This window comes from Seriola lalandi, unplaced genomic scaffold (assembly GCF_002814215.2).
Source record: "Seriola lalandi dorsalis isolate HSWRI2012SDOR001 ecotype SW California unplaced genomic scaffold, Sedor1 jcf7180002054484, whole genome shotgun sequence".
Taxonomy (NCBI): Eukaryota; Metazoa; Chordata; class Actinopteri; order Carangiformes; family Carangidae; genus Seriola; species Seriola lalandi.
In genome coordinates this window covers 692,504-715,450 of record NW_019525037.1, presented here as the reverse complement: position 1 = coordinate 715,450, position 22,947 = coordinate 692,504, and the positions used below count along the sequence as shown (strand labels likewise).

The window sequence follows — 22,947 nt, the reverse complement described above, 5'->3', positions numbered from 1 at the left end:
TTTTACACCAGACACCGTGCTGCATGTTCCTCTCTGTTGACCAGCTGCAACGATTCCTTAAAGCCTTTAGCTGCTGCTCTGGCCTTCTCTTTTACCGCACTGTGCTGTAGCCACCTCTGGGGAGAGTAGCCACAGAGCTAACATGTCTCCACTTATAGACAGTTTGTTTAACTGTAGGACCGATGTAGATCTAAACTCTTATCTGACTCTCTAACACTTTCACTAACTCTCTAACTGATTTCATTTAAAGGACTGCAGGTTCACAAACTCCAGGCTTCAGTCTGTTAATGCCATCAGCTGAGGGCTTCACATACATTATGTTATTAGTCGAAGCAGATTTGTTCATTATTGTAAGTTACATGAAGATCTGATCATATTTTAGGACAAATTATACATAAATGTTGTTAAAGGAACTAAAACTGTAAACTTTTTCCTGCCACATATGTGCTTGACACCTCTTTCTCAGACTTTTGGACACAACTATATATAAATATACGTATAATAGAACTTTTTCTTAAAGGTGAAAGAGCTCTTTCTCTTTCTGCTTTTCCCCTCTTTTTTTTATAATTTCATATTTTACAGTGATTACATGGACTCCACAGGTTGTTGCATTACACCATCCTGCCCCTTTATTATAGATTCCTTCCTTGATGGATAATGTCATTTCAGTCAGAAAGCCTTTTTATCCCGATTCATTTCTGGTTTTTATGAAGATTCAGCCGAGCAGAGGGGAGCTCGTCCATCCCCCTCTTTAGTTTATTGGGTTATGTTTGGGAGTAGGTTGGCCAACAAATAGGATTTAGATACAATGTTATTATAATAGATCTGCCGGTCATGAACGAAGCAGATCAATAGGCTTCAAAAATCAATCAGTTCATCCACACGAGCTGAGAGGCAGCAGGTACACAGACAGGAAGTGATGCTACCTGCCGACTGACCGCCGAAAACCTCACATCTCAATTTTTTCACTTTATAAAAGAATTCCAAGATGCTTCAGCAGTGAAATATTTACATCAGTGAGATCAGAAAAAACTAAAACTTGACTTCTTACATGTCACTCTGCTCATTTATAGTTTATAACAACAGTAACCAGATGTGTGTGGCAGCTGGTTTTCTCATCTTTGTTTCTTCATACGAGAATTCAGGTGTTTTTCACTCATGGTATCATCATATCTTTATCTATTCCGACAATGGGTCATGCTAACTTTGTTCTCTACACCTCTGGATGACTGGAAATGCAACATATATATATCAGGGCAAGCAGTGTAAGCCTCAGTGGCTCCGACAGCCAGGAGCCATTATGTTTTCAGGTTGTCCATCCGTCCCATTCTCGTGAACACGATATCTCAGTAATACCTTCAGGAAACTTCTTCAAATTTGCCAGCAACATTTACTTGGACTCGAGGATGAACAGATTAGATTTTGGTGGTCAAAGGTTAAAGATCAAGGTCACAGTGACCTCACAAATTTAAGTTTTTGGCCATAACCCAAGAATTTATATGCTAATTATGATAGACAACACTTCTGGCCATTATTTAATAATGTAACTCAGGAAGGAGAGATTGTGACCGTATCACCTGCGACTTGGCTGGTCGGTTGAGTTATACAACCAGAAGCCAATAATTCTATATTCATGTTATTTTTTTTACAAAGTAATTTCAAACACTTGTCTCTGAGTCTGAAAGTAAACACAGAAGTTACCCCCCAGGACTAACTGTTGCAGATAACTGCAGCGGGAGCTACTTACTGGGCAACTAGTTCCCAACCCAAAGTAGCTGCGTATTAATCTGCAAAGATAACTAGAGACGATCTTCAGTGGGATCACACCAGCCACAGTCATGGGTTGGGACGTCACCCGTCTTCAAACTCAGCCTCCGTTGTGATCTCAGCAACACACCTGTAAAGTTTTGTCACTGTATCCACAGACTTTTAGACGTTTAAACACCTGCCAACATAGTTCTAACCGCATCTTTGCTAGTTCCTGATGATACACACACACACACACACACTGTTTCTGTTTTAGGGCTTTTAATCATTAGCATGACCACTGGTCAGAATGGCCACAGTTCTGGGAATGAGAATACTGGAATTTTCCTTGAAGTTCATCTAAGTTCAGGTTTCCTGTAAAACAATAAGTGGGGGGACACAATGAAGTCATAACTTGTTAAACAGAAAACAAAAAAAGAACAGCAACTCCTGAACCTCCTAAAAACCTTAAAACAAAACCATCCATGTAAGTTGATGGTAAAATTGTTGGTCAGTGGTAGCTTAACAAGTCAACTAGAAACACATTGTAAACTGCTGTATTGTTAAAGCTCTAACCAGAGTTAAAATTTCATTCACTTGACAGAGACCTACTTTTTGATTGCTGTTCAATTATATTATATTTATTCCCCAGAAACCGTGCAGGGGAGGAGCCATTCCTTTTCAAGGGTTAAAGCAGCCTGTATGTCGTCTTATAGCCTTATAGACAAAACCCAGGGCAAACGCATTCCAGCGAGCACCCACTGATGCTCGTTATGCTATTTGCTGTGACGACGAGTGCGTCTGCCTCTTCATCGCCTCCTCTCTTCTAGTAAATGGTTTACAACAGCTGGACTGTCACACACTGTTTAAGGAGAATTTAGTGAGTAAATCTAACACAGGCCGGGAAGATGGGTGGCCCAAAACAGGAATATGAAAAGTGAGGCAGACTCGTATCTAGTGGAAATTACAACCTTGCCTCGTGTTGTTATCGCAGCTCAACAGTTGGAGTTTGAGTCTGATTCAAGGCAAGAGAGGAAGAAACAGACACGAGCTCTGTGCAGCGCTTTGGTTCTAGGTGTGGACCACTCAGTCAGCGTTAAGGTGATGACACCACCTGTTCAGTCTCCTGACTCTTATCTCTCTCCAACAACTATCTAAATTAGGTGTTAAAAATATAAAGCCAAATATTTCTGCAGCTGCACCGACTGACTCACACCTCAGATTCACTATTTTTAGATGTTTGAGGAAGAAAATCTGAGAATATACTTTTTCACAAGTGCAGCCATTTTTTTATTCCAGTTTGAATATCAGAAGCAAAGACCAGTGACAGCGCAGCAAGTGATACCGCCCCGATCAGGTGTTTCGAAAGGTGCGACAGAATAGTCCACTCACCAATCACTGTTCATTGATTATAGGTAGCAAAGACACCGACACATACACATACTGGCGTCGCACGTTATACACTTGCTCTCCACTCCGCTGTCAGTGCGCCTGCCCCATCTATCATCTCTTAACAGATCAGAAGCGTGGACACGTAGCTGTACTACCCACTAGGTTTGTACACCACCTAACCTGCAGATACCCCGCCTGTCTGTCTCTCCTCTTTACTTTCTCTTTTTCTCTAAATCTCAACTTTTTAGTAATTCTGGTTGGGAGTCTATCTCTAATTCTGTTATCTACTGGCCCAGTCTGGCCCGGGGGATGGATGCCATCTGTAATCCATTTATCAGAGTTGGCCGCTGGGCCTTCTTCCAAATGACAGCTGGCCTTTAGCAATCTCATTATAAAGAGCACCAGGATATAGTATGGAAATATGGGGGGAGGGGGCTCCTGAGGTCTGAAAAATGGACTGAGGAACAAACATTTATTTTTTCTTGAAAGTCCTCTCTCACTATAAGACTTATACATTTCTATAGCCATACTCCTGAAGATCTGCTTTTTAAATTCTTTCATCCTTGTTGCTCAGGTGTATCTTCACTGTTTTTTTAGAGAGCAACTGTCAGTCAAGCCTTGTGGGCAAAGCTGTGACATATTCTTCCTTTCCTCCAGTTTGTCTTTTCTTTTGCTCTGCTCATGATAACTAGCAGCTCTGTAGGAAAACATCCTGCAACTACAATCCTGGATTGAATTTAGGCAGAACGTTTGTTAAATGGAGGAATGTGTAGATCATCGGGTCACATGACACATCTGTGAAACAATCCAGTGGTGGGGTTAAAATTCTTCTCTTAATGTGCTTCCTCACTAAGTATCTAATAACATCCATATTGAAAACATCATTCAAACATTCACAGTTTAGGCTGGAAAAAGTATGTGAACCCTTCGGCCAATGAAACCTGGAGTCCAATCAGTGAAACCAGACTGGAGTTGTCGGTTAGAGACAATTTCTCCACAACATTTTGAGTTTGCTGCTCACAAGAAACATCTGCTGCTGTGAACCACACCTTGAAGGGATCACAGAGGACTTCCAGCTCGGCCGAATCTTCTTAATAACCAGAAATGAATCGGGATAAAAAGGCTTTCTGACTGAAATGACATTATCCATCAAGGAAGGAATCTGTTATAATATATAGGACAGGATGGTGTAATGCAACAACCTGTGGAGTCCATGTAATCACTGTAAAATATGAAGTTATAAAAAAGAGAGGAAAAGCAGAAAGAGAAAGAGCTCTTTCACCTTTAAGAAAAAGTTCTATTATATGTATATTTATATATAATTGTGTCCAAAAGTCTGGGAAAGAGGTGTCAGGCTATACATATGTATATATCCTCTAATTTGTCATCTAACTTACAATAATGAACAAATCTGCTTGAACTAAAAACACATAGGGCTGGAAATGTATGTGAAGCCCTCAGCTGATGGCATTAACAGACTGAAGCCTGGAGTTTGTGAACCTGAAGTCCTTTAAATGAAATCAGTTAGAGAGTTAGTGAAAGTGTTAGAGAGTCAGATAAGAGTTTAGATCTACATCGGTCCTACAGTTAAACAAACTGTCTATAAGTGGAGACATGTTAGCTCTGTGGCTACTCTCCCCAGAGGTGGCTACAGCACAGTGCGGTAAAAGAGAAGGCCAGAGCAGCAGCTAAAGGCTTTAAGGAATCGTTGCAGCTGGTCAACAGAGAGGAACATGCAGCACGGTGTCTGGTGTAAAAAAGGTCACTGCAGACCAACATGAAAACATCATCCAACAGTGAAGTCCAGTGGAGGGAGCATCATGGTTTGGGGCTGATTTGCTGCCTCTGGACATGGACAGCTCCATATCATGGAGAGGAAAGTGTATTTTATCAATGTGTCTCACAGGATAATGTCGGGGGACAGTCCACCAGCTGAAGCTCAGTAGAAGCTGCTGGTGCAGCTGGACAATGACCATAAACATGGAGGTAAATCCACTACAGACTGACTTCAAACAAAAGAAAGTCCACCTTCTGGAGGGGTCCAGTCAGAGAGCGGATCTGAAGCCAGTGGAGATGCTGTGGACTGAGGTCAGAGAGCGGATCTGAAGCCAGTGGAGATGCTGTGGACTGAGGTCAGAGAGCCGCTCACACCAGACATCCTGAGAATCTGTCTGCTGTTACCAGTGTCTCTTCTCATCCTCTGTGATTCCGCTGTGATTCTTGAGTTTTCAGTAATCACTCCCCTCATCATGGATCATATGATTTTAACAAATCCAGCTTATGTGAATAGAAAACTGCATGAAGATCTACAAGATGTCACAGCAGTGCCCCCCCCCCCTATTCTATTCATCACACCCAGTGTGCTTGCTCTCCCCTTCCTCATCAAAGACACTGCGTGTGTGTGTGTGTGTGTCCTGATGTGTGTAGGGAGCTAGTGCTTGTTCCCCTGCAATACAAATCCATAACAATGCTGTGCTCACTCATCCAGAGAGAGAGAAAATAAGAAATAAAATCAGAGGGTCGACACGGTGGGAGTGTGTGTGTGTGTGTGTGTGTGTGTGTGTGTGTGTGTGTGTGTGTGTGTGTGTGTGTGTGTTCATTCGTTCGTTCGTTCGTTCGTGTTTGGTCGCTGCATATACAGACATTTTTTATGTGGGCCTTTGATCCAAGGTGAGTAAGAAGCCCTCATCTCCTACGGTGATTCTTTACAGACACACACACTCTTCTGTCACACACACACTCATGTATCCCTCTCAGAGCTGCTGCACTTCCCTACTGTGCAGACCCTGTTACACGCGCACACACAAAAGAGGTTATTTTGGGGTCGTCTTGGGGAGCACAATTGAAGGACACGCCCACACACACACACACACACACACACATATACGCACATGTCCAAAATCCTTCCAGAGGCCCTGTGTGTGTGTGTGTGTGTGTGTGTGTGTGTGTGTGTGTGTGTGTGTGTGTGTGTGTGTGTGTGTCCATCTGTGAGTGCATGTGATTTTGCACTGTGACTAAAGGCTTTCAGCAGGACAATGAGACGTGTGCCTGTGTGTGTGTGTGTGTGTGTGTGTGTGTGAGTAATGGCTAATACCAGGACAATAGAAGTGTGCCTGTTCAGTTGTTATCAGCTCACTGGAGACTCACAGGCCTGCTGTTTTTTTTAACCACCTTTCAGCATGAAAAGGAAGACAGAGAAAGAAAAGAAAAAGAATTAAAAAAAAAAAAAGATCCCCCACACTCTCTGGTCCCAGCTCAAACATCTCTGAGTGTCAGAAGAAGGAAATAAACAGACGTACAGTTTCTTTAAATCAAAAATAAGTCACTGAAACCAGTGAAGTGTGTTGAAAGCAGCATTTATGGGTCTGATTTCCTCTCGAGCAAGTTTGTATTTTAATTATGTTCCGTTGTCATACGACAGACGTCAGATGGAGCAGGTCGATTGTGTTTTTTACATTCAGTGATGCTTGATATTTGCAGGAGGAAAATTTGAGAAACGAGGCAAATGAAAATGTTGCGATGTACTTTTTTTTTTCTGCATTTCAAATGCAGAGGCACTTGTGGAAGATTTCTAAGGTACCGTCTGAAAAGGCCACAGTTTGTGAAAAAAAAAAATGAGCAGTGCAGTGTTTTTTTTTTTATTGTTGCTGGGGAACCAGGTATCTAGCAACAGCCATCACTACGTTATCATCCATGATAATTGTTTCCAAGCGAAGGCCCACCTCTCAGTTCATCAGATTCAACAATGGGAAAAACAGATGAAGTCTGGTGTTTTTCTGCTCTAAGTTAAACTTTTTTCGACTTTTTTGACAGTACAGAGCACCTCTGCAAAAGTACGAGGCGCTCCGAGTGTCTAAAAACGCTAAGTACCCACAGTGCAAAAGCAATGTACAAACAACATGGCAACTACTATCAGCCTGGCTACTGCCCAAAGCAAGAAACAACCGTAAAAATCCCAATTTGAATTGCATGGTAGTTCTGGTTGTATGTAGTATGCAGGTTTTTTACTTCCGGATTCCGGTAGAAATGAGGCAGAGTGAATGTCGGTTTTGAAGTCCCGGACCTCTCTCCATAGTCGGCCTGGCCATAGGGACTACTGACATAAGACAGTGAAGAAATCGGTTTCAGGAGATAAGTCCAGGGCTGAATTTCAATCTGAACATGGCTCTCTCCATCCAGTTGATGCCTGTTTGAGTTTCCACAGATATTCTAGTTGTTCCACTGACTGCCATTCTTCTACCCAGAAAAGGCTACTGATAGCTACCGAGCTTTCTATTGTGGTTGTGCAGTGGCAGGCGCACTTTCTTTGTTCTGTTTATCAAGACTTCATTTTTCCGGAGGTAGAACTGCATAGTAAAAGCGAAGCTTATAGGCAACCAGTCTAAATGTGGATTATTCCATTGCCACTACATTATGCCATCAACAATTAAAAATAATAAATAACCAAGGGACTAACTCACAAACTAAGTATGGAATTTCATGAGTGAAGGCTAGAATGGACACTGCTAAATCAACAGGGACCACAAGAGGAAGCTGGTGTTAATTTCTTTGTCTCTCTACCAGGTTGTCTGTCCAACCTTCCACCAAATGCCAAGAAGATCTCCAATTCGTACGAGGAGCGCCGTAAGCAGGCCACGGCCATCGTGCTGCTGGGGGTCATTGGGGCCGAGTTCGGCGCTGAGATCGAGCCACCAAAGGGTTCGGCACGGGCTCGAACCGGTGGACAGGCACCCGAAGGCTTTGGCCTGACGAGCGGAGGATCATCCAACTACTCACTGGCCAGACACACATGTAAGTACAGACAACACACACACACTTACTGAAGAATGCAGAGATGACACACACTGTGGCAACGCAGAAATGTAAGAAATGCACAAATATCCATGTAATAGCTATAGCTATACATTTTGCAGTTTAAAATCTATTTATTAAAATGAAATGTATCATTTTTACTTCTAGTTTTTTAGAATTTGACCAAAGTGATATTTGGTATTTGGATTATTTTGGTGACGTAGTAAATATTAGTAGTTCAGATTAACTGGAACTTGCTGGGCTTTAAAATGGAGCTATGGGCTCAGTTGGACCTGGCTACTTGGACAAAACAGGTTCTTGTGTTCCTAATGTATTTTATAAACTGACGTTCTGGATACATGTAATTAATACGGTGACACTGCTCTTTCAAAAACGAGTGAAGACGGTGAACAGACAACAATAGCATAAGCGACACTGGTATTGATATTGATTTTCTTTCTTTATGGCCTTTTATTTTTCTATAATCTTTTTCACCCTTTTATATTTTTCCTTCATTGTTTGGCTGCATGCTGTATCATCATTTTTGCCAGACTCTGAGAACCCTCCTGCTCTTGAATACCTCCCTGGATAGATTGACTTGATTTTTCGTTCAGACATTTAAGATCCCCAGCAAATGAATTCTAATAACTTTGATTTATGACCGAATACTTGGAAAACTAATGACATTCTCATCGGCCTGAACTGTACTGAACGGCATGCTAATGTTAGCATTTAGCTCTAAGCACTACTGGTCGACCTCAGCTGCCAACATGGGTGTAGACTCTTACCTTTGTTAAAGTAGTGGTTGTTCGCATCCACACAGATGCAGTCGTGAAATAGTGGTTATTGTTGTTGTAATCTTACCAGTCATGATTGACAGAGCTGTTGAAAATTACTTTAGTATCGCCTCCTGAGCACAGCCCAGACTTGGAGCCCATCCCAGAAGAGCCTGTGACCATGGATACATGTTAGATTTTGTTAAGTTCCTGACGTCAAAAAAAGGACGTTCATGTTCAAGTTTTCAAACCTGAAATGTCATGTCTCCCGACAAAATTCTAGTAGGCCGACTTCTTTTCTCGGTTCACGGCGGATTTGACGTTTGTAACTGCAATTGCGGCTGTACGCCACTACGCCGCTGTATCGTAATCCGTACATCAGCCAGAGCTGTCCGAAATTGCCAAAGAAGAAGAATACGGCGACCAAACAAGTGAATATTATCTCTTTTACACCCTAGCACGCGCAGCTTCCTGAAAAGTTTCCCTAAATTAACGTTACATCGCGGAAATATCTCAAATCAGAGATTATTTTAAAAAGAGTTCGCAAGGAGGAGAATCATGAGGACAGGTGAAATAGCGCAGACATCTTTAGTTCTAATACTGGAAAAATGTTAATTCATGTTACTGACGAGATATGGTTAATGTGTCAGGACCGACAGTAGGCCTAGTTCTCAGTCACCAGTGGAAGGTGGAGGTGGAGGTGAGGATCAGGGTGCGAGAGAGGAGTCAGGGTGAGAGTACCAAGTCTTTAGGAGTCTATTAACGAGTGTATTAAAGCCGACGTTTACATGATTTTGACATCACTTTTTATTCATCTTCCCAGATGTTCTCAAAAGCATAGAGTGAGTGGCTTTGACCCGCAGTGGTTGGAGAGATAATGATAATGATGATTTAAATATTGCCGTGACCCTGACCGTGTATACTTGCATGTATGTGTGGCCTCTCATTCAGACAGACACTGATGTGTTCAGTGGCTCATGTTTTGGTCCTGAATCATCGTGGTTTTTCCAAACTCAGAACTACACAACTGACAAACTAGAAACTTTAGTCTTGGATTAGAGGTGAAGGGAGAGATGGAATTGATTTTCACCCACCAAGCTTGACACCTTAAGGAGCTTGGCACTGACTTCAACACACACACCATACACTCACACACACTCACTCAGCCCGGCCTGTGCCATACCGTGCCTGCAGCGTTGGACCTTGGTGAGCATCAAACCTGCACTAAGCAGAGCTGTTCTTCCATCCCGCTGCTCCTGAGCTCTGATTGGCTGCCTCTGGGGGCATCCGCCCAGCGACAGAGCCTGTACCCTCACTGATAGGCTGTGGAGCATGATGCTGCTTAGTTGGACCTGTACGCAGCATTCAGCTCACCTGTGTGGACTCACACACACACACACACACACACACACACATAGAGAAACCCCATGCCTATGTCATCAGATGAAAACAAACTCAAGATTTAATTGATCCTCTTGAGCTCCACCTGTTTAAAATCTTCTTCAGGCTGTGTATCATCGTGATGCCGCAGGTTGTACGATACCCAACCTTTTTTTAAATAATTTATTTCATTGAATAAATGAAACTTCTCAATGTCATCAGTGCTTAATGTCATCTTAAAGTTCCTCTCCAGACATGTTTTAAACTCTGTACAAATCCTCTGCTATGATTCATATTTTGCTTAACATTGTTTTCACACATACAAAGTGAAAGAAATTCAAAAAACAGGGCTGTAAACACATCTACTCTTACTTCCTGGTTGAGGAGTCTGGATCAGGCCTTGTGTACCGCGCACCACCACTGCATCAACTGCAAGAGACAATGTTTGTAGATCCACGAAGGCTTAGTCCTGACCACAGCAGCTCGTGTTCGAATCCGACTTTTGGCCGTTAGCTGCATGTCACCCTCTCTCTCTCCCTCTCTCTCTCCCTCCCTCCCTCCCTGGCTTTCCTGTCTCACTGTGGCTGTCAGAATAAAAGCAAAAAAGAAATATGTGCTCCTTCTGCAGACAATGTGGATACATTAATCTTTCTGAAAAAAAACATGAAAGTAGAGTGAATGTATCAATATTTTCTATTTGCTTCACTTAAATGGATCTTTATTTTATAATTATATTATTTATTTCCTATTTATTTGATCATCCTCTGTTGCATTTTAAGTTTTTGTAGATTGCAGCACCATCAATAATGTCTAGATGACGTAGGTCTGTTTTTTTTTTTTATAAGAAATTTGTTTTCAAGTTTACACATTTATAATTACATGTTTATGTTTACGAGTTAAATTCTTAATGAATTAAAAGAAATGTAATGTCTTTTTTTTTTTTCTCACTGTACCAAAAGCATACTGAACCGTGAATGCAAACCCTAGGTGTGTACAGAAATGTGAGTTTTTCGTGCCGTCACACCTCCAGCCTCTGCTGACTGAGCTGACGGGTCTGGGCCTTAAAAACCCCACAGAGCCACCTGCTCCTTGAACCATCCTCAGAGAGTGGACCATTTAAAACATGTTATTGCTTAAGCTGAAATAGACAGTTACAGATGACTGTAAAAAGCATGTGGCGTGGGACATTCTCCCTCCCTCTTCCTCCCTCTTCCCTTCTCCTCCTTTCACTCTGTTCTTTTTCTTGCTCTCATTTAGTTTGTTGTTTTTCTCCCTCCTTCCACTCTCCATTTACCCCCCTCTCCTCTCTCTATTATGAAATGGAAAGATGGATCGGTATTGTTGGCATATAGCGCAGTGTGTGATGAATGAGAGCTGTCCGCCCAGAGAGAGGGAGGGTACAGTAGTCTATACAGCAGAGTATAGATTGATGTTTTCATATTGCAAGGGGGGAAATGTAGGGGAGATGGAGGGAGAGACTGAGCCTAAGGATGGAAGGAATGAAGGAAGGACAGATGATGACGGAGGGAAGGCAGGATGTGGATGGACAGGATAACAGAGACAAACTGTACATCAGTGCACCATCACAGGACAATGATGCTCACAGTAAACGCCAGAATACCTCAAGTACCTTTTGAAGCCCAGTCACTGAACAGTGGCATTTTAACACATTCAGGGTTGAGTTTTATTCCCTATTTCAATCAATTTAAAGAGCAAGTGTAAACACAAGAACACACAAAGAAGTTTTTATACTTGCCTGATGAATAAAGAATCCATCCATCCATCCATTTTCTTCTGCGTGCCCGGGGTAGGGTCAGCAGGTTAAGCAGGAAGTTCCAGATATCCCTCTCTCCAACAACTCTGCGAGTTCTAGGTCTACCCCCGGGGTCTCCTCCCAGTTGGACGTGCCCGGAAAACCTCCAATGGAAGGCGCTCAGGAGCCATCCTATACAGATGCCCCAACCACCTCAGCTGGCTCCTTTCAACATGAAGGAGCAGCAACTCTTCTCCGAGCTCCCTCCGAATGTCAGAGCTCCTCACCCTGTCTCTAAGGCTGAGCCCAGACCCTCTACGGAGGAAACCCATCTCAACCGCTTGTATCAGCCACAGTGCTTTCGGCCACTAACCAGAGCTCAAGACCATGGCTGAGGGTTGGAACAAAGATTGACTGGTAAATCGAGAGCTTTTCCTTCTGGCTCAGCTCCATCTTCACAACAACAGTCCAGTGCAGCGTCCATTACTACTGACGCTGCACCGATCGGTCTGTCAATCTCCTGCTCCTACCCTCACTCGTAAACATGACCCGGAGATACTTGGACTCCTTCTCTTGGGGCAGCAACTCACCCCCAACCCGGAGGGAGCAGTCTACCTTTTTCCGGCTGAGAACCATGGCCTCAGACTTGAAGGTGTTGACTCTCATCTCGGCCTCTTCACACTCAGCTACAATCTGTCCCAGTGAGCACCGGAGATCATGTTCTGATATAAGAATAAGAAGTGCCTAAACTTTTGCACAGCACTGTATATTTTTAAAGTAACCAATTACCTCACCTCAGTTAGTGGTGGTGCTGTGGTTGTTGACCAAATACTGTTTCTATTATATTACATCTAATTACAAATGTATCATGTAGATATACATGGAACACATAGCACAGCTTCTCTCACTCTTTCTCTCTCTCTCTCTCTCTCTCTCTCTCTTCCTCTTTTTGTAATGTTCTTTTTCCTTCTCTCTCCCTCTCTCTGCATCCAGTCTGATCATCCACTAACCAAGTCCCGAACATTGATTTACCTTCACCTTTCATTTAAGCTCAAACAGAGAGAGAAAGAACGAGGGGGGAAGAAAAGAATGGGGATAGAAAGTAGAGAGCCTGTTATTGGTTGACTCGGCTTGGTAAACTTTAGACGTCACCAATCTATCACTATTTCACACTCTCAGCTTCCCTCCCTTCTTCCTTCCTCCCTTCCTTCCTCCTCCTCCACCTGCTCTAATCACCCTCTGTGTGTTAATGTGACATCTTTACTGCGCTAACTAACAGCTCATTATGGGAGACTGATGCTTTGTCAATAGCTATTGGTTCATTTGGCCCCGTCCGGCCTTTAAACAAAGATGTCCGCAGTGAGAAATGGACCCGAGTCCAGGCCTCCCTCACTTCCTACTCACTAACTAAGAGGGGAGGGGAGGGGTCGTAAATTTGAATCTTGATTCAACCAATTAGAGCACCGATTGTTAACGGCCATCTTTAATTGTCCAGAAGAAATTATAATGAGGCTTCTAAGTGCAAATGTGGCTGTCAGACTATACCCCATCAGGTTCATTACACACGTACGCACACACGCGCACACACACACACACACACACACACACACACACACACACACACACACACACACACACTGCCACTTTGACCCCTTGAGTCCATTCTGTGTTCTCCTGCTCAATGTGTGGGTTTGGATTTGACTGATGACCTTTTGCCCAACCCCCCTATTCTCATACATGAAGGTGCTTTATATGCAGTTGTTATTAAAAACAACAAATATAAAAATGAAAACAGAGACAACATCCAATAGTATCACAAAGTCAACAGTATGGGATAATTATGATGCCAACTCACAATGTATTTGACAGTAAACGGCATAAAACTGATGTAAATAACTCAGGATGCATTTGATGTCTGTGGTCTTGATGATTTGTTATAATCATTAACTGGAGGTCAAAGTTCATTCAACCCTACATCACTGCTGATATTTATAGTCCACTGTTTGTATGTATATTGATGTATGAAACAAAAACATGATTGATTTGAACTCTTCTGGTGTTTGCTCACCCACCTTTTGATCACTAGCTGAGGGTCAAAGTTCATCATCCTATCACTGACTCAGTCACAACATCCTAACAACACACCCGATCTGCATGTTTGACTCTTTGTCTCTCTACCTATAGCCATAACAGCTAATAACATTAGCACTGCTGTCCATCTCTTATACTCGACGTAGCGCAACAATGCTAACACAGTTAGCGCTTTATCTGTCACTGCTGCTATATATTATAACAGTCGTACCCAGCGATGCTAACACAGTTAGCCTCTAGCTATATCTTTCATAGCCCCATCCATAGGCTGTGTGTGTGGGTAGATATAAACCAATAAGGAAGGGGGTTTGCCATTTAAGGCGGGCTGATGATAAAATGCCAGAAGATCCAGATGATGAGATTATCTCTGTGTGTCTGGAGACTGGAGGACCTTTAGAGCCACCACAGTATTATAAATACTTAAAGTAAATGATCTGTATTATATTATATGTTTCTTCATATTATGACTGTTTAGCATTTACATTTAAAGTGAAAATACAATAAACTGTATTGATCTCTGAGTGGATTCAGACAGTAGGAGATAAGAGCCTTCATGATGCTAATGTAAAGTCTCAGAGAAAAGGCTTTCTGATAGAACTGTTGACAGATCTAACTTCACATTGACAGTCCAGTTCTGCACATATATCACTGCTCTTGAATAAATAATGTATGAAAACCACCTTTAATAGGAAAATGACAGCTACAGAGGCGACCGTGTATTGTTTTCTGTTAACGTCTCTGAATGTTTTACAAGACCAGATACCAGATCTTTAATCCGCCTCTCTGGGTTTAGATTTTTCTCTGACTTTATCTTTGTGTAGCACATTGTGAAGGATCTGCTAAAAGCTCTGGACCTCAGGCTACTGTGGGTGCGACCTGCAGAGAGAGACAGACAGACAGACAGACACCTGGTGGGAAAAGGGGAGTGTGTGTGTGTGTGTGTGTGTGTGTGTGTGTGTGTGTGTGTGTGTGTGTGTGTGTGTGTGTGTGTGGAGGGGGGGATGTTATTGAGGGATGGGGGATATTTTCTGGAGTCTTAATGGTCAGTACGTCCCCACAGAGACTGGCTCAAATGTCAGGTCAGCTATGAAGTGACCCCCATCCTGCTCGTTGTGTGTGTGTTGAATCATTTTTCCCAAACCTCATTTTAGATATTAGATTTTCATATTTTTATTTAGAAGCAGGTATGATTTCATTTATAGAAAATTCCTTTGTTTTCAAATCATTCCCGTGGTGCAGCCACGCTGCTGCCGAGGGGCGGGGCTGAAACTGTGACAGTGAAGTCATATGGAGCTGATGTGGTCATTTGGGTTTGACCATAATCTGTTTAAATGCTTCATTGTGTAGAGGATATAGAGATAAGGGAGGAGTATGCTCCTTTTTTGAGGTCCACAGCACCGAGGGTGCAAGGACCCTATTGTATTTCATTTGTTTGTATATCCCTGGTCCATAAAAATGAAATGCTTCTTGAGGGCTTAAACATGCTCAAAAAACCCGTAACATGCCGAGACCTATAAAAAAGAATGTACCCATACCCTAAACACAACAGGAAATGAGAGATTTTGAATTTTTGCTCACATTCTGGCGTCATTTATGTAATTTAAAGGCATTGGAATTAAATCATGTTTCACCATGAAACAGGAAATTGTTATAAATGTAATATACATTGTCCAATCTTCCCCAAACTTCACATGTTTAATGACAGTTCCACACTGAAGACATCTAGATGCTAATTTGAAGTCATAATCATAGTGCCAACTACTGTAAACAGGAAGTAACCCTTGAGTGACAATCATCATTTGATTTACAGGAAGTATTCATCATCCTTTTTACACTTGATATACAGGAACATAAAAGTGTCCTGCTGACTGTGGCCCTGAGGTTCGCAACATGGCGAGAGCCCGCGTGAATGCTGCTTGCCGCTTTAATTTGTTGTTTTTGTCTTTTGAAGTTGTGTTGGGACTACAGATACAAATGAATCATTTAGCTAATCCCGGCACAACAAATAAGATTAATGTCGCATTTCAGCAAAAGTCATGACGATGTTTAATTGGGACTGTGGTGGACGATTGAATTCATCTGAACACATCACATCTTATTCACTCCTGCACAGAAATGATAAAATAAGAATGATTAAATCATTTAAAAATGTGCTTTTTCTAGATAAAACCCCCCCATTACTCTACTCTAATCTGACTCCACTGTTTCTACTGTTTACAGGTAAGGCACTGACCTTCCTGCTGCTGCAGCCCCCCAGCCCCAAGCTACCCCCCCACAGCACCATCCGCCGCACCGCCATCGATCTGATTGGTCGAGGCTTCACTGTCTGGGAGCCGTATATGGACGTGTCAGCGGTGCTCATGGGATTGCTGGAGCTCTGTGCCGATGCAGAGAAGCAGCTGGCTAAGTGAGTCCACAGGTGTACACACACACACACACACACACACACACACACAAACACACACACACACACACACACACATAAAAATAAAAGTGATTGTTATAGTCAAAGTCCTTGAAGCCTAATTTGAAACATGCTTCAACAAGACTTCAGACTTGACTTGGACTTGTCTTGACCATCACAAGACTTGACTTGAGTCGCACTACAGACTTGGATTGAGACTGGCTTTGACTTTGACTCGGACGTGTCTTGGTCTTTAAGCGGAGTGGAGTGGTTTGTTGTCGAGTCTCTCTCTTGATTTCCAGAACTTATAAACTGTAGCATTAAACGCACAGCCTGTAACTTCTGTCTCTAAAGCTCTCTCAATCAAAACAATAACAAAAGACGCGTTGGGTTACGTCATGGAATAGCGTGGGATTGTGGGAGTTGTTGTCTTTACCATTACGCTAGCTTCTCCCTGTTTTCGATGGTTTCTCTTTGTTCTCTTGTTTGTTTGATTGTTCAGACGTTCAGCAGGTTTTTACCAGCAGCTGAATGATCCACAGAGGTGTCCTCCTCTCCACAACAAACACACCAGGGGATTAAAACCAGTAGAAACACTAAATAAAGCAGTTTCACTTTCAGAGTTTCAGGGGAGCTCACCTGGTAGAGCACGTACCACAAAGGCTTAGTCCTACACACAGCAGCCCGGGTTCCACTCTGACCCATGGGCCAGCATGTCATCCCCTCTCTCTCTCCATGACTTTCCAGTCTCTCTCACTGTAGCAATCTGAATAAAGGCAAAAAATTCCCCCAAAATATAACTTTAAAACTCAGAGCTTCAGCGACGCTCTTCAGTGACACAGGACAGGACGTCTCCAGCAGCTGGGAGCTGAGCTGTCTAACATTTCCTCAGCTTGTTTCTCTGATAACTTCAGATCCAGACGTCCGACGACTAAAATCCTTCATCTGGTTCAAATATAGAGCTGAAAACCACCAAAAGTGTATGTGGCTTAAAACTAGATCAAACCAAAGACCTATACATTGAAAGAACTTGGTAAAACATGGTTAATTAGTTTAAATAGTAAAAGTTAAGATAATGGCCTTTTTAATGGTCAGCATACAGAGACATGACATGGACTTGCCCTGAAAGACTTCACAGTTCTGAACACATGCACATAAACACAAATACACATATAGATTGAAGTGTTAAATACACACAGAACACACTGGTTCAGTCCTGTGTCCTCAGTTTCTATCATTGGCTGATCTATTGTTTGTGTTTGTCAGTTTGACTGTTCAGTCAGATTCCAGAGTGCAGCCAACAGCCTGCTTATGGATACAAACACACACACACACACACACACAGAGAAACACTTAGGCATTATAGAGCCAGCACACTGAGTTATGGAAGCCAGGCTGTAATCCGATTGCAGGACATTATGATGATGTAACGATGTCTGCGTTGCTCTGACATGTGAGTCCTCTGTCTGTGTGCATGTGTGTTAGTCTGTGTTCATGTTTTATCACGATCTTTTTTTCCTGTTTCTTTGCCCCACCGGCAGTGGTGCTTAAAGGGGAACGCCGCTTGAATCTACACACACCAGTCTGTTATCAAGTGTTCAGATGCCGTAGTGCACATGTGAAGCCTTTAATGTCTGCAGAGGGAGCTGCTGATTTAATGTCCTCAGGTGATCAGGTCACTGGAGTCAGCGTGGGTTAAGAAAACTGCAAGTTTAAGTAAAGAGTTAGCAGACTGCAGCCTGCTCCTCATCTCTGCTTTGAATTGCATTGTGGGTAATATAGGTGCCACATTTTGACAAGGAAAACGAACTGTGATTTTTCCTCCTCAGACTGTTGCTTTTTAAACATTTCATAGGTCTGAAGAGGTGAAGTTAGCCAGTGTTCCACACGTGAAAGCGAAAGTTTAAAAAGGTGTCCGAAAAAGTAGACGCTTCAATCAGTGGCTTTATATCAGTCACTGTGACTGTGACTCCTAGTTCACAGTTTGACTCTCCGACATGTTCCAGTCAGAAGTTGCTGTTAGACAGCAGCAGAGTCAGCTTCACTTCTTGGACCATCAGTATCACAACCAGCAACAAGGAGGTCAAAGGTCATGGCTGCCTTCATACAATCACAGTGAAGTTGTGGTTAAGTTGAAGCGGCACTTTATACAAGTGAAGGTCACAGGTCCCAGAGAAGGGCCTTCAGTGGCATCTTCTCATGTATGGTACAAAACCCTTTGTGTGTGTGTGTGTGTGTGTGTGTGTGTGTGTGTGTGTGTGTGTGTGTCTGTCTTCCTCCCTGCTGAAATCTAACTGGCGAACATAAGTTGATCCTATTAAGGTTGAAACTCAAGCCGGGCCAGTCTGGTTAAATGAGTATAGATATGTCTGCTGCGAGTGTGTGTGTGCGTGTGTGTGTGTGTGTGTGTGTCGAAGAGAAATCAACACAATTCAATTTTAGTAGATACATTTTTAGTAGAATAGAAAGTGACAAAAACTTGAACAGAGTCAGAAATAAAGGTTTTCACACCAAAATGTGAACACAAGGAACAGTCTGGAAAAGCAAAGTTAGGAGTTACAACAGTATAAATTTCGGTTCCAAACATTTGGATGGGGATCGTTAAGATTTTAACGGTACTTCTACTTTTACCGATACAGCTTATTGATCCGGTACTATCCAGAAACATTGCTTTATATGTAAACTTCAACAGCATTATTTTGAACAGATCACTGATATAGACTACTATTCTTTGATGAGGGAAATGTAAAACAACTGTAATGATTTACCACAGGACTTTGACAGTGTTTTTACTGTGCGTTAGTTTTACCAGCAGCCCCCACATCATTAAATCCACCCCGCTGCTCTGAGTGACCTGAACGTGATGCTCCGTCCATTTCACATGGATATATGATCATTTATAATTAATAATGTGATGTCTGCAGATGTGTGTTGTTGCCTCCTGGTGTTTTTGAAGTAAACAGTACGAGGGCTGATCAATGAGACACACAATAATCAGATCAATGCATTACAAAACAGAGAGAGCGAATACATTAATACACACATGCGTACGCACACACACTGCTTACACTGCGTTACAGTCTTCCATTACTGGACAGTTTCTATTGTAGAGAACCAGGGAGAGTGTGAGGAGCTGAATGCATGACTGGCTGAAATGGAGTGTGTGCACATGCACGTGCACAGAGGGTGTATTTCCATGCAGCTGACTTGCAATGAGGCTTTTTTGTTCCTGATGCACCCAACCAGTCGTCAATACACTCCTCGCAGAGCTCTGTGTGTGTGTGTGTGTGTGTGTGTGTGTGTGTGTGTGTGTGTGTGTGTGTGTGTGTGTGTGTGTGTCTTACACCACACAGTGTTTTAAGGCGCCTGTTCTTGCCGACGAGTTCCTTTCAGACCTCATCACTGAATGTGATTGAATAAACACCTCAGTCTGTTTTACATGAATCTGACCCTGACAAACCATGTAACACTTCCTACATTAATTTACATATTTCATATTTGAAAACTGTAACATATGACCTGTTTCCACTCAGTCTTCCTGTTTTTTTCCTTGGAGATCCTTGGAAATGAAATAAACAAGATAACTGGAACTGTTAAAAAAAGGACTTTTGAAACTTTAAAAACCTTTAAAAATCTTTTACCTCATGTAATGACCTACTGTGGGCTTTGAATGCCTCTCGCGGACCTGTCAATGTTTCCCTCCCTGCTCTCTTCTGATCAGAGTGTGATGTGTTTATAGACACCACTGCAGGGATAAAAGCATGTGTTAATGTGTGTGAGAGAGAGATAAAGAATAGGGAATGTATTTGACATGCAGAGATAAATACCCCTCTTTATACTGTGTTTTTTGTCTGTATGTGTTTTCCAAAACTTTATGTGGTAGAGGTAAATGAATGTTTTGGTTGTGTGTGTGTGTGTGTGTGTGTGTGTGTTTGCGTGCCCTGCAGAGATAAGTGCATGTTGTTGTCTCCATGGACATCAACTCATATCACAACAGGACATTTGAACACTGAGTAATGATCAGAAAACTATAGGTCACTGTAGAAAGACAAAAAACTCATGTTGATCTGTGTGTGTGTGTGTGTGTGTGTGTGTGCGTGTGTGTGAGTGAGAGAGAGTGTGTGAGAGTGTGAGAGAGACAGACAGAGAGTTTGGATCTTTCATTTAGCTACATTAGACCTGGCTTGACATGTCAGTCACTATTAAAAACATGCTTGGCTGTTTGGCTGATATCCAAAATTCAATATCTCGATACAGTCCAGCCCAAATATTGCGATATACAATATCATTGTTGGGGGTGGAGGGGGATTTTTTCAATAATGTAATTATATTGTTACATTTCATGTTTCACTTGTTCAGTTTTTTTGTTTCGTTCTCTTTATGACACTTATAATGTATTTTATGTGTCAGGTATAAGTATGGAAAGGCCATACTCATAAGCCATCGAGTCAGTAAGTCAATGACTCAATCAGTCAGCAGATAACTCGCCTATCACCAGTCAGTCAGTCAGTCAGTCAGTCAGTCCCTTAATAAATCAGTTGTTAAACCAATCTGAAGTCTTTCAGTGGCTCAGTCATCACATCAGTCAACCAGTCGCCTCGTTAACCAGCCACTTACCCACATTACAATATCTGTTATTAAATCAGGTAGTTGATGTTTCAGTCATCAGCAGCTAGTGCTGGTTCCATGTTTCTCACACTTAGCTCCACAAATTCATGCGTGCACAAAAACATGATCATTCTCTGGCAGACAAACCCATAGCATGCCTCTTGTAATAAAATAAGAAGCTGTCTGCTGCTGATGATTGGCTTGTTGGTCTTTAGTTTAGATTGTCTCGTCCACTGTGTGGAAGACGATGCTGGTTGGTTCCCATAGAAGCAGCAGCTGTGCTCCGCTCTTTATCGAAGGTGGGGATGTTAACCATACGTGCCTCTGCCAAACCAGCCAGTCAACTGTCAACCAGTGGTAAATGAAAATAAAGCATAAATCTGACCTCCGTGTGGCTTTTCAAGTAAGTTTCTGGTCTCTGCGATATCTGAGGCTAAAAGGCAGAAAACACCACCACTGCTATGTGATGGTCGGTGACAGCCAAAGTATAGTGGGTGTTTTACCAAAAACAAACTTCTACAAGTGACACAAAGGTGAGCTTCATGCTTTATCCCAATGAGTCAATGCATCAGTCTATAAGCCTGTCGATCAGTAAACTCTCCGGTTACCTTGTCTGCAACTCACTGAGCAAACCAGTCAGTAACTGGGTCCCTAAACAGTCAGTCATGTACACACAGTCTTGGTTTCTTGCAGCAGTGACTCTCATCATGTGACCGAGGTTATTCACTCCTCCCTCACACACAAAAATCAATACCTCCAATCCTCACTGTGTGTTTATGTGTGTGACTCAGTATTGACTGGATAATGTCAGCGTGATATTGGCTGTGAATGCAGTCATGTTGCCAGGTTCACACACACACACACACACACACAAACTGAAGTCTGCATGTGTTTGTGTCATTTCAATCTGGGCAAAATTCTTGGAAATGACTAGTTATGGGATTTTTTTTTACCAGTGCTTGGCTTTACTTTTTGTGTGTCTGTATGTTGTGTGTGTTTGGCAGTTAGGCAACACAAATTGAAAACCAGAGTCTACTGTACTACTTAGGTATATTCAGTCAGTCCATTTATAAATAAATTCATAACTGATTATTTATTCAATTAAGTTCACATATATAACATGTTAATTCTTTAGGATAAACCCTTGAGATGAACCATCTCCTGTATTGCATGAGAGCGGGTCCTAACATACAATACACAAACCTCAGAGAAGCACCAACCACTAGATGGCCACAGAGAGGCTGTGAACAAATACTACCCAGCAAAACTAACATAATGCATAAACAGAAAATTAACTCCTTTGTATACTGTATACAGACGTTATTCTAAAGATAGGGAGACACACTATATTTAAACATGTTATGGTTCTTGTGTTTGAAGGGAAGTTGTTCCAGTCGGAAGGAGCCTTAAACATAACGGCTGTTTTACCGATTGCTTTTCTGACCACAGGGATGAAGAAGTATCATGTTGAATGCCTCAAATGATGGATGATACTGATGAACATGCTACCAGAATGATGTGAATGAATGAATGAATGTGTCTTCTTATATTGGTGGAGGCCATTTAATGGAGTGATACATTAAGCAGCGATGAGTACCATAGGAAGAACCAAGTGCTAAGTCTACAAAGATTATTGTACACTGTGTTGAGCAGCAGGAGGTTAGTTTCACACCGGCACAATCAAAAGCTGGTAGTATGAGTTTCTTCTGGACACTAAGTGTAGAACAGAAATAGAGCACCGGCTCCAAAATGAACTTTGAGTAGAACATGATCAGTGTGATGTTTAAATGTAAGTTCAGTGTCAAGCCATAAACCCAAGGACTTACTTTGACCAACTCTGTGCAGAATAGGAAGAACATACATGTCCTGGCCTCATGCTCTCTTTTGTGTGGATTTACAGTTTTTCTCTCTTTCACATCACTGTGCACGGACACTGAATCTGACTGTTGCTCAGACTGAACAGTCGGAAGGCATCAGTCTGGACTCTCAACCAAACATGCTTTGCC

At 42.3% G+C, this 22,947-nt stretch overlaps 1 protein-coding gene across 1 annotated transcript in view; it reads left to right on the top strand.

Moving 5' to 3' along the window:
• wdr7 (WD repeat domain 7) overlaps positions 1-22,947 on the top strand; it is a 120,385-nt gene that overhangs the window by 77,195 nt on the left and 20,243 nt on the right. Inside the window, exons 28-29 of the mRNA XM_087175717.1 lie at positions 7,702-7,929; positions 16,150-16,336. Of these exons, the coding sequence (XP_087031843.1) occupies positions 7,702-7,929; positions 16,150-16,336 (415 nt within the window). The remainder of the gene's footprint in view (positions 1-7,701; positions 7,930-16,149; positions 16,337-22,947) is intronic.